Here is a 13,332-nt window from a genome sequence, read left to right as displayed (position 1 = left end):
GGAAACACAGCCCATGTTAGGAAAGTGAACTGGTAAAAAGGAATTATCTCAAAAAACCTAGATCAATGAAAACATACGAGGCTGGTAGTAAAGTGAACTGGTAAAAAGGAATTATCTAAAAAAAACTGCATTAATGAAAACATACGAGGCTTCTTCCTCATCTACAACAGTCAATTATTGAATTTTTGTGGCCTTTATCTGGCTCCACAGCTTTGTCGACGGAGCTCCCGGTTTTAGTTTCCAAATGAAAACGGCCATTTTTGCTCAATAGCTTCCAGGTAATGTGATCAATTTACTCCAAATCAGTTTGGGGTCATGTAACTACACTGGCTTTATGAGATACGCCTTTTATTTTTACATTTTAGATCTGTTCGTTTTTTTTATTAATTTTTATATGTAAATATTAGCATTTTTGCTCAATAGCTTCCAGGTCATGTGATCAATTGACTCCAAATCAGCTTGGGATCATGTAACTACACTGGCTGCATGAGATACGCCTTTTATTTTTTCATTTTAGATCTGTTCATATTTTTAATGAATTTTTATATGTAAATATTAGTCTTTTTGCTCAATAGCTTCCAGGTCATGTGATCAATTGACTCCAAATCAGTGTGGGGTCATGTAACTACACTTGCTGCATGAGATACACCTTTTATTTTTACAATTTAGATCTGTTCATATTTTTTTATTAATTTTTATATGTAAATATTAGCATTTTTGCTCAATAGCTTCCAGGTCATGTGATCAATTGACTCCAAATCAGTGTGAGGTCATGTAACTACACTTGCTACATGAGATACACCTTTTATTTTTACAATTCAGTTCTGTCCATAATTTTCAATAACTTTATACACAGTCGCTCATCTCTGCTTTAAATATAATTTTTTTTTCCTTTTTATTTTATTTTGAAAACAGGAAGTTGGAACACGCTGCAGTCGTCCTCTCCGTGTGTTTACTGTAAAGTCTGCAATACGGGTGCACTTGAAATGTTGGAGTGGCTTGCTTGCGAATGTCTGTCGAATATCCAACTTAAAACTAACTTCACCTAAGTATCGTTTTGATCGTATTTTAGCTTTGTGTGGGGGGTGGAGTTCATTACATGAGCTAACGTTTGCTGTCATCTATTTGATTCTTGATAATAAAAAAAAATCGTCATAACAGCGTGTGTGTATGGTTATCGAGATGTCCCTCTTATTTGTAGTTACTGACAGTTACTGGCATGCCTCATAAATTCAAGTAGTTGGACAGATATCAAAAGTTAATTGAGGGTCTATAGAGCGGATTCGTAAAACATCGACCTCTGTGAAAAAAACACTAATAGCGGGACTGTATGTATATTTTTGTCTGTTATTGTGACGTGTATTTAACTTGTTTCACAAACATTTGACCCATTTACATTTTTAACAATCTCCCGCTTTGGTATATGTATGGGAAGAGCATATTCTTTGGTAAACACGCGGCTGCCATCTATCGGTAATTAACCAGAATTGCAGGTTGGAGCTCATTTGTAGGTCTCGCGAGATCAGAGCCGTTTCTGGAACCAAAACAGGAACAGAGAAATGATGGGATCAGTGTACGGAGGAATAGAAGGGTAAGAATGAGTGAAAATATACAGGAAAATATGTCCAAATTGATTTTTCATAAATAAGAAGTTTAGGTTTGTGTGTATTGTCGCGATTGTACATGTTTTTTGAGGTTGCTATTTAGAAGCTAAAGCTACATCATAAGACTTTTCCTACGTGGAAGCTTTGTGTCTGTATCTCGTGATCAACTCTCGTCCCGCCCATTATTACTGTCAGTTAAGCACTGTGAGCAACTATTTCAAATGGATTATTAAACAGAAGTATTTGTGTGAAAATATAAAAATTTTAGGAGCCTCTTGAGCAACTGCCTCTATCTTACTGCCTCAATTACATATATTTATATATCACAGACATGTCAGAGATATATCACAGACAAAATGAAGAGGTGTTTCTGTAGGGGATCTTATCGTCTCTGGTGGTTACTGACTTTGTGCATTAATTTCTGTCTCTCTTGTGTCCTTCATCCAGTGGAGGGACCCTCTCCAAAGCAGTCTTGTTGTCAGGCGATGGGAAGTTACTGGCAGAGACGGTGGGGCCGTGCACCAACCACTGGGTGAGCAGCAGAAGTGGTGATAGAGAGTGTGGGTCATAAGAAGGAAATATGGGGGTGGACTGTTTTAGTAGAGAGCATTCAAAGGATCTTTTTTTGTCTGCTTGCGTTACACAGCAGATCGGAGTTGACAAATGCATTGAATCCATCAACGATATGGTCCAGAGAGCCAAGAACCAGGCGGGACTTGATCAAAAAACACCAATCCGCTCTCTGGTCAGTCCAACCGTCTGTCCTTTTTTTACTCTTTAAAATGATGCCAAGTCTAATATCTGATATGTGTTTGTGTGAAGGGCATGTGCCTGAGTGGAGGTGAGCAGACGGATGCCATCGCCAAAATTATTGCTCTTATGAGGGAACGTTTCCCCAGTCTTAGCGAACACTACTTCATCACCACCGATGCCATTGGTGCCATAGCAACGGCCAGCGATCGGGGTAACTTGTTATGTCTTTGTGCTGCAGTCAGTCCGTACAACAAAGCTTTAAGGCACATGTGAAAGGTTTTACGCTTTATTTAGTCTTGAAAATGTTTATTCATGTATTTCATCAAAGGTATTTTATGTGTAGTTAGATATTGATAATACTTGATAGTATTGATAATGCTGATCAAGTGTTGCTTTGGACATGTATTATTCTACACGAAAGCTGCTCATAGTTACTAGTACAGTTAGAGGTTGATGCTTTTGTACTTTCCCCTCTTAGGCGTGTCCGTATACGAGGAACATCGCTGTTCACGTGTCTTACTCGACTTTATGACTCAGTGAGATCAGTGGGCTCATGCTTTATGATCTGTTTCTCTTGTCCTTTCAGGAGGTGTGGTCCTCATATCAGGAACTGGCTCTAACTGCAAGTTAGTCCACCCTGATGGCTCTCAGATTGGCTGCGGAGGCTGGGGTCACATGATGGGTGATGAAGGCTCAGGTAACCATGGTATCGATAATCGATAGCTTTATGTTGTTGTGGAATGAACTCTTTGAGGAAGTGTTTTTTTTCTATCTCTCAGCGTTCTGGACTGCTCATTTGGCGGTGAAGGCGGTGTTTGACGCCAGAGACAACCTGGTCGCTCCACCTCATGACATCACCCATGTTAGAAAAGCCATGGAGGAGTACTTCCAGGTCAGACTGCGGACATGTGTTTGCTTACAGACTGATATCAGCTTGTATTTTGACATGGCGCATGGTCAGTCAGGGTCAAAAACTCTATTCATCTCAGGTGACAGATCTGATGGGCATGCTGCCACACTTCTACACAAACTTCCAGAAGTCCCACTTTGCTGGTTTCTGCAAAAAGCTGGCTGAAGGTAGGTAACAAATCACTTCCCTGCTTTTTCTTGTTTAAGAGAGACTAAAAGTGTGGCAACTAGCCAAGTTACACATGTTCACGTGTTTAAGGTGCAGAAGCCGGGGATGCTCTCTGTCAGTATGTGTTCGCTCAGGCTGGCAGAGGCCTGGCAAAGCATGTCGAAGCCATCTTACCTGCAGTACAGGAGGTACAACGCACTTGCACTCTGATGCTTCTGTTCATTTGTTAAGAACCCTGGCCTCAAACGTTTTGTTCGTTTCTTTCTTGCCAGCCTTTATTAAGCGGGGAACTTGGCCTGCCCATCCTGTGTGTGGGCTCAGTGTGGAAGAGCTGGTCCCTCTTGAAGCCAGGTCAGTATCCCTGTGGCTGCAAACCAAGAGCCACGCCTTTTCTGTCATAGAGAGACAAAAAGGTGCAGCAGAAGAAAAGCCAGGATAAAGACCCTCTTCTCTGTCTCTCTCCAGGGTTCACCGAGGTCCTGCAAAAAGCCGCATCGTCGGACACGTTTAAGGGCCGTTTCCGTGGCTACAGCCTCCTGATGTTGCAGCAGTCCTCAGCCTTTGGAGGCGCCAGCCTCGGGGCTCAACGTTTAGGTGATGCCTTAAATATCGATTACGCTGCCAACATAAAAGTCTTCTATCAACAAACCTTCAGCGGTAACCAATAAAACAGAATACATTTCCAGTTCAAAACGCTTACTATAATTGTAATCACTACAATAATGACTGTGTAACAGTGGTGATGCACGTGATTTGTTCTCACTCCTGATGCCAAGAGGGTGGGTGAATATGTTTACTAATCAGCGGTTTTAAATGCTGTGACTGGAGTGTTGCTTTGAATTTCATTGAACTTTTCAAACACTTTTTTTGTACTTTTGAACACTTCCAAATGATGAACAAATAAAAATGCTGGTGATTTTGCAGAAAATGTGCGCACTGTTGTGAATGCTTTGACCCCTCAACACCTCTTAAAGATTCAGTTAAGCAGCGATTTCCCAGTTTACAGACACAGTTCAATAAGGAGAGACCTTTGGAAGTAAAGAGCAATATTTACTGATGTAGTTGATGTCCAGCGGTAAATTCATTTGTGAAAATTGGACTTTAAGGATCCTCGGGATGAAGTGGAGAGACGTGCAGTTTGAAACCAAACAGGAGAGATTTTTTTTTTTTTAATTTTTTTTTTTAAGAAAAGTCTCATTGGCTTAGTTTAGCAAAATATATGGGAATATTTGAATAAGAGGCATCTTAAAGGCAATTTCTAGTCACCACTGGTCATTCGTTTTATGCAACACACAATATTGAACCATGGCATTTACATTAGAAAGATGTTGTTTTTATAAACTCGATGGATCAGTTAAATTGCCAGAGTTTCATGTAAATTTCACTTGACGCTGATGAGGAAAAGAAGCAGGCTGTAATTCTGATGGTTTATCCATTTAATTTCTTTTGGGATAATTGCTCCATAGGTATGGTAGAAAAAAGTCAGGTCAAAAGTGCAGAAGGCTTTGCATCAATAGTTCCTGTAGAATTTATAGATTTAACTGTAAACAGTGTGATAAACATTCCACTGGCTCTCACACATAGATGCTGGATAGACTCCTCTGTTCAGGTGTACCGCTGTGATGGTGCACTGAGATTACTCTGCCAAGGAGGAATCACAAATCATGTCTCGATCGGCTCCTTTTGCGGTAAATGCATTGTCTTTCCTTTTAAGTTGAATTATGCAACAATGTCTTGTTATTTTTTTAATATGTTTTGAATTGAAATTAGAAGGTGTAAGCAATCAGAGAACGATTAGATCAAATATAATGATTAATTGTATATAAAATCAGTTAATTTAGTTTTGTTTATTTAAATCTAAGTTTATATAATTAACCAACTCCTCACAGGATGGCGACTCTTGTTGTTATAGGCGTTTTAAGCCTGCATTAACGATGTTTTGCCGCTTGGTGGCAGCACAAACCTCTCTATAAGATTGTAGTATCGTACCTGTCAGTAGATATGGAGAATATATTTACCAAGCACTGTCACTCATGTGCAGCTGCCTTTCTGACCATTATCGGAATTATTAATACAATATTTACCGTCCTTTGAGCGTCATACATTAATGTGACGTTTTCTTGTCATTTTAACATCCAAACGGTCAAAGCCGTTGCTAGCTTAACAGGTAGCCTACTTGCTGCTAACGCTAAACACGCAGATAGGTGATGAATTTCATTTTTCAAGGGCTTTGTTTCACACTTCATATCAGAAATTTCATTATAGAAATACATTGCAATTTTCCAAGTTTATAGCATGTAGTAAAATCTGAAAGCTCAACTTTCTTGGTCCTGAAATCTGCAAGTTTCTTCTCTTGAGGTACATGTGATTTATTTATTTATTTTTTCAATAGTTTCAAAGCTTAAATTAGGAAATGTTTTTGGGAAAGGTGCTAAATGTTTATTACCAAAAGTCAGTGCAAAAAATCCTACGTTGTCAGAAAAATTATAAATGTACATCCCTACACGGTAAGGTACTGAATGGTAAGGATATGCCTGAGAGAGAAAACAAAACCAAAAAAGAAAAAAAACAGGGAAATATAAATGTTTTGCCAGACTATGACAGCACCAAACTTTAAATGTCCAGATGTTCAAGCACCTTAAAGTGTTAACAGTTGTATGTGCTTTTAACACACTCAGTAGAAATAAAGTGACAGTGCTTGTTTTGTTTTTTTACCTGTATTAAATCATTTCTTTCAGATAATACCATTTAAAATGAATGTGCTTATACTTTAGCAGCATTTTCAATCCCTTGTCACATTTCATGTTTGCAGTGAGGTGGTCTGTTTTGTCTTTTATTATTTGTTCTTTTAAATAAAAGATAAGGCCCCCTGTAGGACGGTTTGCCTCTACAACCATCTATATCTAATAGTCTACACACGGTGAACTCCTATTGTTAAACCATGTTGAAATACCTGCGTTTGTGCCCTCAGGCTGAGGGCCTGAGTCCTTCAGAGCGATTCACCACCACCTACAACAGTGACTTTAAACCCATACCAGAACACCAGCCACAGCTGAAACCCACAACTGAAGCCCAGTCTGCTCCTGCATTTATCAGCCCATCGCAGGTCGGGTGGATTATTTGATATAAAGGCAGACAGATTGTTCCTGTGACAGATTTGTTTTCTTCGTTACCGGCTGTGTTGTTTTTGTAGGCGGACCGTGAAACTTGGCCTGTGTTTTTTCAACACTTCTACAAGACGACCAACAATGTGTACGGCTCAACTGTTGGCTCACAGGTGAAACCACATGTGCGCTCACAACTCGCGCATGTTTCCAGGGGAATGCGTTTATTTCAATCCGTTTTCCAGTTACCACTGGCAGCACAGCCCTTACGCTCTGTACTGTCTCCCAGCCTCCCTCTGGTTGCCTCTCCCCTGCCTTCTTGCCCCCATTTGGCGTCCTGACTCCTTCCTTCTCCATGGCAGTCGGGGGGGCTGGCTCTACACTCAAAGATGCCAGGATGCAGGGAGCAAATTTTCCCAGGGAGACTGGGCTTTCGTTCGGTGAGGAAGATGAAGGTCAGGGGTGCTATATTTGTCGTGAAAAGGGTAATGAAGTTTTCTCTCTGAGGCAGACACAAGTTCACAGTTGAGCTAGCAGGGGTCGGCACATTCAACAACTTTTCCTCTGTTGACAGCTGTTGTGTTGAAGCAGCTGCAGTCAAAAGTTGATTCTCACTGGAAGACTGACTACGTGGAAGGTGAGATGGCTGTTTTTTCCTCTGGTATTTATGTGCTCTTGAGATCCAGAATGGCTCAAAGTAGTGACACGCGTTCAATTTGTCTCCAATCCCACTTTCAGGTTTGATTCTGTTGTCACCGTATGGTGGTCCGACCTGCTGTGAAGATCTCCTGAGATCTCTCCCCGGAGAAGTCAGACCACCGCATCAGCTCAACCCTCCCGTGGCCTCGTGTCCCGTTTTCACATCGATTCATAACAAAGGTGACGCCGTTGTCTCTGACGCACTCATTTGCTCCAAGATGCAGACCGAAACAGTCCTTTGCAGTGAGGTCAAAAAAAGCAAGCAAAATGTACTCTTGTGAGGTCGATATTCGAAACAAGGCCGAGTACAATTAGGAATAGTTGACTAAATTGATCAAATCATCCAGTCGTGACAGAAAAAAATCTTCAAGCGGTGAAAAAAAACCTGCTGAGAAATGATGGATGGTGAACAGAGGAGGTGAGAATGAAGAGGGCGAACCACCAGAAAACAAACGGGAGCAGACTCTGAAATATAGCTCTGTGCAGCAGCCTTAAGCCGCCCCTTATCTCTTTCCATTTAACCACACTGTCTGGTGGTCTTTCGTAATAGTTCTCCAGGTTTTCCGAAGGTCTTTTCCAAAAAAAAACTGTTGTGTTGACATATACATATATATATATATATCTATATATATATATAGATATATATATATATATAGATATATATATATTTATACATATCTTTAGACAATTTGCTACTAGCAGCCTGTCACAAAGAGACATAATTTGATCCCACGTCTCACTTGAAAAGTTTTATCACACGGAATAAGAGCAGTCTTTTAGAATATTTACTTTGTAACCCTTCCGATTAGATGCTGACAACTTTAAGAACAGCACCTACTTGTGGGGCTTGAGCCCGGCTGTTGGACCGCCGAGCAACACCTGCCTTCAGCCTACCTCCAGTCGGTGCAGTTAGTAAGTCACAGGCACAAACCTCGCCTTCTTCAACTCGTGCACGTGTTGTGAAACTTTCTCTCCCCTTTTTCTCGTTCCCAGTTGTGCATGGGAAACTGAACATCCTGTTGGTGGCCGCTTTGAAACGCAAACCATCCCTTGTCACATCTGTAGGAGCAGCATCCAGCCTCTGGCTCGTGCACAAGTCCCAGACAACTGCACAGAGCCCAGCAAGAAGTCACAGCTGACCGAATACCAAGCCCGCTATGCTGCTGAGGTAGAGATGGGAAAGACAGGGGGGCAAAGTCTCTGTGTACATGGCTTTAATGTTCTCATATATCCTGCATTCATCTTGTGTATCTCCGCACAGTGGGGCCAGCCTAAGATTCAGTAGATGTATCATCATCTTCCTCCTTGCCACAGGAATCCTCATCCGTCACTCTGAATTCCAACTTTCAATTCAATACACAGCTGAGAAAACAAGATTTGTTTGTCTTTTGTAAGTTTCAAGCGCTACGTGGGAGTCCGAATGTTAAAAAACGCTGCGTTTTCTTCGCACCACCTGCTTTTTTCAGCTCAGAATTGACAAATGTTTCCGGACCGAGAAAGAGGCCAAGGCTTTCGTCTGGGATTCTTAATTATCTCGCCCCAAGGGTGCAGAAGCTGAGCGCAAGTCACAACAAAATGAGGAAGATTAAAAGTGCACAGCGTAGGGGTGGAAGATGTAAACTGATTCTGAACTGAAGTCAAAGGAAAAAATGGCACAAAAACTCCTACAAGTAAATGTCCGCGCTTCCTCTTTGCAAAGAGTGCTGCCCGGTTTATCATCTTCTTGTAACTCAGATATGCAATTTCATATCCCCAAAGTCTTTAGTCCTTTTCTTAGAAGAGTCCTTGTGGGATTTATTTTCCATAATCCAAACACAGTAGTAGTACTCCCGAAGAAGGTTAGGAATGATATGTAAAATGCAAATGGAAAGAGATACATTCATGAAATAAGGCCGCGACTCTTACATTTACTTCTTTGCAGACAGCATTAACTCACGATATTTCATGTTTTGTCTCGTCGACTTCATTTCTGGCCTTCAACACATTCCCATAAAAAGGTCACGTAATTAGGGCTATTGATTGATTTATTATAGCATTTTTTTGTAATGATGTCAACAGGTTATATTAATCGTGATTTGATACAAAGGCATCATCCATGAAAGGCTGAGTCTTGGAGGAGCAAAGATGGGCAGAGGATCTCCAGTCTGTCAATGAAAATATTCTACTGTTTGAAAATGATGTCCAGCAAAGAATGATTTGAAAGGGATTTGCACGTCTCTCCATCAGTAACATGAAACCGTTCACATGATCTCGAGGGATTTCAGAGTGTAAAGTACAAGGGCCCAAGACACTTGTGTTCTTTGATTCCTCAGATGTCCCTGCGTCAATAACTGCCATTCATCAAGAGGTGATGTAACCACATGGGCAAGGGATTAGAGTGGGAAGCACCACAAAACAGAGTTACATTCATAAATACCACTTAAAACTTCACTGTGCAAAAAATGAACCTTATGGCAATACTGTTCAGAGGTGGCGTCGACTTCTTTGGACTCGGAGGCATCTGGGACGGACCTTCACACAGTGGAAATGTGTATTGTGGTCAGACCAGTCTGTATTGAGGATCTTGTTAGAAAGAAATGGACATTTTGTGCTCCATAGCAAGGGCAAAAAGTACCATCCAGACTGTTATCAGCAACAAGTCTATAATCAGGCTCTGTGATGGTACAAGGTTGTATCAGTGCTCTTAGTCAAGCTCATTTACACTTTTGTGAGGGCAGCGTTGATTTTTCTAAGATTTTAGACGGCATGTGCTGCCTTCAAGACCACATCTTTTCCAGGAATGCTATTTGTTTTGGCTGAGAAAGAACAGGGTACGGGCATGGGACCGACCCGCCTGCAGTCCTGACATCGCCCATCAGAGAATGTGCTGAAAACTTTGAAAGGAAGGATTCGACAACAACCCCAGTACCCCTTTGCAATGAAAATGAGGCAAAATATCACCTACGTGCTTCGTCGCTTGGCATCCTCAATGCCGGAGTGTATTTTAAGCGCAAGAATGAATGGCAACATTTAAGAGGTAAAAGCTTAACTTCCCCAACTTTTTTGGAATGCTTTGCAGGGATGAAATGCCAAAACGGATGCGTTTTAATTTGAATTAAACTGAGTAAACGAGAAAGAAAAGATGAAATAAAAGTCACAGTGAAAGTCTAAAAAACTGCATTTTGTTCTTTTTTGTGTGTGCTCTCCATCTCTTTCTGATTTGGGGTTGTAAAACTGATTCCTTTTTGAAAATCCAAGAAATGGATGACAGTCTTGATGAAAGTACCAAGAAAAGACACCTTTCCAGTGCACCTTCTCTCATGGGGCACCTTAACCCTGAGGAACAGAAGGATAAGGCCAAGTCAGCTCAGGAGAGGAATTGGGATTTGGAATAAATAAAGTCTCTCAGAATCGGATGCCTTTGTGTCTTATGAATGTAAACAATGTACATCCTTCTGTTACCGGACTTATTCACATCTTATACCGAAATAAGGCCATGTTTGAACTACTTTTCCCTGCTTTTTATTCCCCTTGTTATCTGTTTCTTCAGTTTAGTGACGCCACCTTCATGACAGACAGATGTTCTGCTGCTGCTGGGGCGGCTGAGTGCGCCTCAACATCACGTTTCTCTCAGACCCAGAACAGTAACTGCTTAGATGTTGTCCATGAACTGAACTGTCAGATTAAAAAAATGTCTTCGGAGAAAGCGAGCTGTCCTTGTGGATCTGAAGGTATCTGGAGTTTGGGACATGAGCTGAGGCAGGAAAAGGAAAACTCGAGTCAAGATTCATGTCTTCAAAATGAAGACTCAAAGTAAAAACAAAACAACCAACAAAACAACCAAAAAAAAAAAAAATACTGTAGATTTGTACATAGCGAATGTTTATTCACTATTTTTATTTATTTTATTCTATTCTATTGGCTTGTTTTTACTACTTTAATTGTTTTTCATATCTTTACTGTATGCTGCTGCAACAAAACAATTTCCCAAATTGGGATTAATAAAGTATTTATCTATCTATCTATCTATCTATCTATCTATCTATCTATCTATCTATCTAAATATGTGAACTGGGAATATCTTATTTACAAAAAATAGTACATTTCTTAAGAAAAGTATGTTATTATATACATAAATATATGATTTTTAAAAAGCACTTACAATTATTTGGGAGGCTTTTATTTTTTATGTCCTTACCGGAAGTGATATCTAATTGCGTATATACTTCCCTCTGGTGGTCATAAGCTGTAACTACACCCTGAACGTCAGTAGGAACATTGAAATGTGGGAAATCTTTATCAAATGTTTTATGATGGAAGAGAGCAGTCATTGATATTTTAACAACATTGTCATATTTAGTTAAGATTCTGAATGCTGGAGTTCTACTACAGCTTACATTTCTTATCATTATATAGATATAGAGAGATAGAGAGATAGATTTCAAACCTGTACAGTAACTGGTAAAAACCTTTAAGGATGAAACTTCTCATAAAGATTGTTGTACTTTGTCAGTTTGAAGGTTTTACTGAAAGCATTGTTGTCCCGCTGTGTCTGAAATGGAGTGAAATCTGTAACAAAGTCATTTTGTTAATATGATGAAGGCAACCAGCTGCAGTCCACAGATTCAGTCTTTATACTGTGCACAAATGGTAGCTACAGAAAAGCTAGAGACATTACAACTGACTGACACTTCCGGTGGTACCTTTCAAAATAAAATGATATTAACAGACGTAATATAAAGCTATTTGATCTGATAACAGCGGAGACTTGTTTTACTTCAGAGTGACCGAATGTAAATAAATACTGCTTAGATGTTGTCCATGAACTGAACTGTCAGATTAAAAAATGTCTTCGGAGAAGGCGAGCTGTCCTTCTGATCTGAGCATATGACGGTTTCAGGAACGATGAGTTTGGTCCATCTCAAGAGGAGCTGCTGAGGTTTCATATGAATCAGTTCCCGTTAGCTTTGGTACATTTGGTCTGCAGACCTGCCTGTGCTCATATTAACTCTACAAATGATGTACTCGTATTAAACTCACTGTTGTTTCTGTTTTGTTCTCTGATGTTTGCAACAAATAAGTGTCATTAAACTGAAGTTCAACGGCAGACACAGGATTTAAGAAAGAGCATTTGCTCAGGCTGTTGGAGCTGTCAGCTGTCAAAGCTCGTGACTGAAACATTTTCAGGCTGAACTCTCAAAGTTCTTTCAGATCAGATAGTTCAGAATGCTACAAAGAAGCTTGGTGTTGCAGAGTTTTTTAGTTCAAATCTTCACAAAGTGCAGATGTTTTAGGAAAGGAAAGGCAGAGTCGTTATGACTGAGAGCCTTCCTGTAATTTTGTCAAAGCCACCAAGAATGAAAGAAAGAGTGAAATGCTCTAAGAAAGAAGTCTACTTCAACAGCTCAGGCTGTTAGCAGAAGGCTTTAAGTCTAAAAGGGATTTTCTGAAAATCAGCTTCTACCATGATGCAGGAGAGACTTGAACGCTCTCAGTGACCTTATGGATGAAAGCGATGTCTCGACCCTGCTTAAAATGTTCATCAGTAGGTCAACTGAGAGAAGGTCCACTTTTGGAAATGCATGAAAGCCCTGAGTCATGAGCGCAGACTTTTCTTTTTTTCATTTGTGGTGTATTTTATCTGCTATGCCTGGATACTGAATAAACGACACATTCAAGGGTACAAATAATGCTGTAATGTTACTTAAATGGCTTGATTTAGTTATCAGTTTAATTTTCTTAACAATAAAGATGCCGTGTTCATCCATTCTAGTTCTCTTATAACTGCATGCTATTATAAAATAACTTCAAATCAAATCCTTAATCATTGATAAGTGTGCGTGCGCCCCCCTCCCTCTCAGAAAATAGTTCTGACGTCCATGGTGAAAAGGGGGGCCTCCGGGTTTTTGATCACTTGAGGTCAGCACAGCCTTCCCCTCTCTCCTCCTGGGGCCTCGCCTGCTTCACGCTTTCTTCTTCTACACAGCACTGACATCATGTGGCCCTCTGCAGTGTAGTCGAGACACCTAAACTGGCCCTTCGTTTCCTTTCCATGTTGGAAGTATTTCATTCCACAGACGCCGACCTGGTGGAAGATGTGAGCCATGGAGATGAA

The 13,332-nt window shown here is 40.4% G+C and overlaps 2 protein-coding genes across 4 annotated transcripts; both read left to right on the top strand.

The window, feature by feature from the left end:
- Positions 1–638: 638 nt before the first annotated feature.
- Positions 639–4,363, top strand: nagk (N-acetylglucosamine kinase). 2 transcript variants are annotated; one of them, XM_075450738.1, is made up of 10 exons: positions 639–1,591; positions 2,052–2,136; positions 2,254–2,349; positions 2,427–2,568; positions 2,944–3,054; positions 3,137–3,249; positions 3,347–3,434; positions 3,526–3,623; positions 3,708–3,786; positions 3,901–4,363. In XM_075450738.1, exons 1-10 carry the CDS (start codon positions 1,560–1,562, stop codon positions 4,101–4,103), a joined length of 1,047 nt encoding a protein of 348 aa, XP_075306853.1. In that variant the 5' UTR covers positions 639–1,559; the 3' UTR covers positions 4,104–4,363. The 2 variants fall into 2 exon arrangements, with proteins under 2 accessions (XP_075306853.1, XP_075306852.1); XM_075450737.1 differs by having other exon boundaries at positions 642–1,591; positions 2,251–2,349.
- A 1,984-nt stretch (positions 4,364–6,347) lies between these two features.
- Positions 6,348–8,834, top strand: LOC142369081 (uncharacterized). 2 transcript variants are annotated; one of them, XM_075451319.1, is made up of 8 exons: positions 6,348–6,541; positions 6,629–6,712; positions 6,829–6,994; positions 7,114–7,176; positions 7,278–7,418; positions 8,048–8,150; positions 8,232–8,406; positions 8,500–8,834. In XM_075451319.1, exons 1-8 carry the CDS (start codon positions 6,377–6,379, stop codon positions 8,521–8,523), a joined length of 921 nt encoding a protein of 306 aa, XP_075307434.1. In that variant the 5' UTR covers positions 6,348–6,376; the 3' UTR covers positions 8,524–8,834. The 2 variants fall into 2 exon arrangements, with proteins under 2 accessions (XP_075307434.1, XP_075307433.1); XM_075451318.1 differs by having other exon boundaries at positions 8,232–8,834.
- The last annotated feature ends 4,498 nt before the right edge of the window (positions 8,835–13,332 follow it).

This window comes from Odontesthes bonariensis, chromosome 19 (genome assembly GCF_027942865.1).
Source record: "Odontesthes bonariensis isolate fOdoBon6 chromosome 19, fOdoBon6.hap1, whole genome shotgun sequence".
NCBI classification, from domain to species: Eukaryota; Metazoa; Chordata; class Actinopteri; order Atheriniformes; family Atherinopsidae; genus Odontesthes; species Odontesthes bonariensis.
This window is presented reverse-complemented; position numbering and strand designations above follow the sequence as displayed.

Bases quoted from the DNA above. Each gene is read 5' to 3' on its own strand.
- nagk (XM_075450737.1), top strand. From the start codon at position 1,560: ATGATGGGATCAGTGTACGGAGGAATAGAAGG. The intron at 3,250-3,346 runs GTCAGACTGCGG...TATTCATCTCAG, and splicing joins CCATGGAGGAGTACTTCCAG to GTGACAGATCTGATGGGCAT. The intron at 3,435-3,525 runs GTAGGTAACAAA...CACGTGTTTAAG, and splicing joins CTGCAAAAAGCTGGCTGAAG to GTGCAGAAGCCGGGGATGCT.
- LOC142369081 (XM_075451318.1), top strand. From the start codon at position 6,377: ATGTTGAAATACCTGCGTTTGTGCCCTCAGGCTGAGGGCCTGAGTCCT. The intron at 6,713-6,828 runs GTGAAACCACAT...ACTGTCTCCCAG, and splicing joins GCTCAACTGTTGGCTCACAG to CCTCCCTCTGGTTGCCTCTC. The intron at 8,151-8,231 runs GTAAGTCACAGG...TCTCGTTCCCAG, and splicing joins ACCTCCAGTCGGTGCAGTTA to TTGTGCATGGGAAACTGAAC.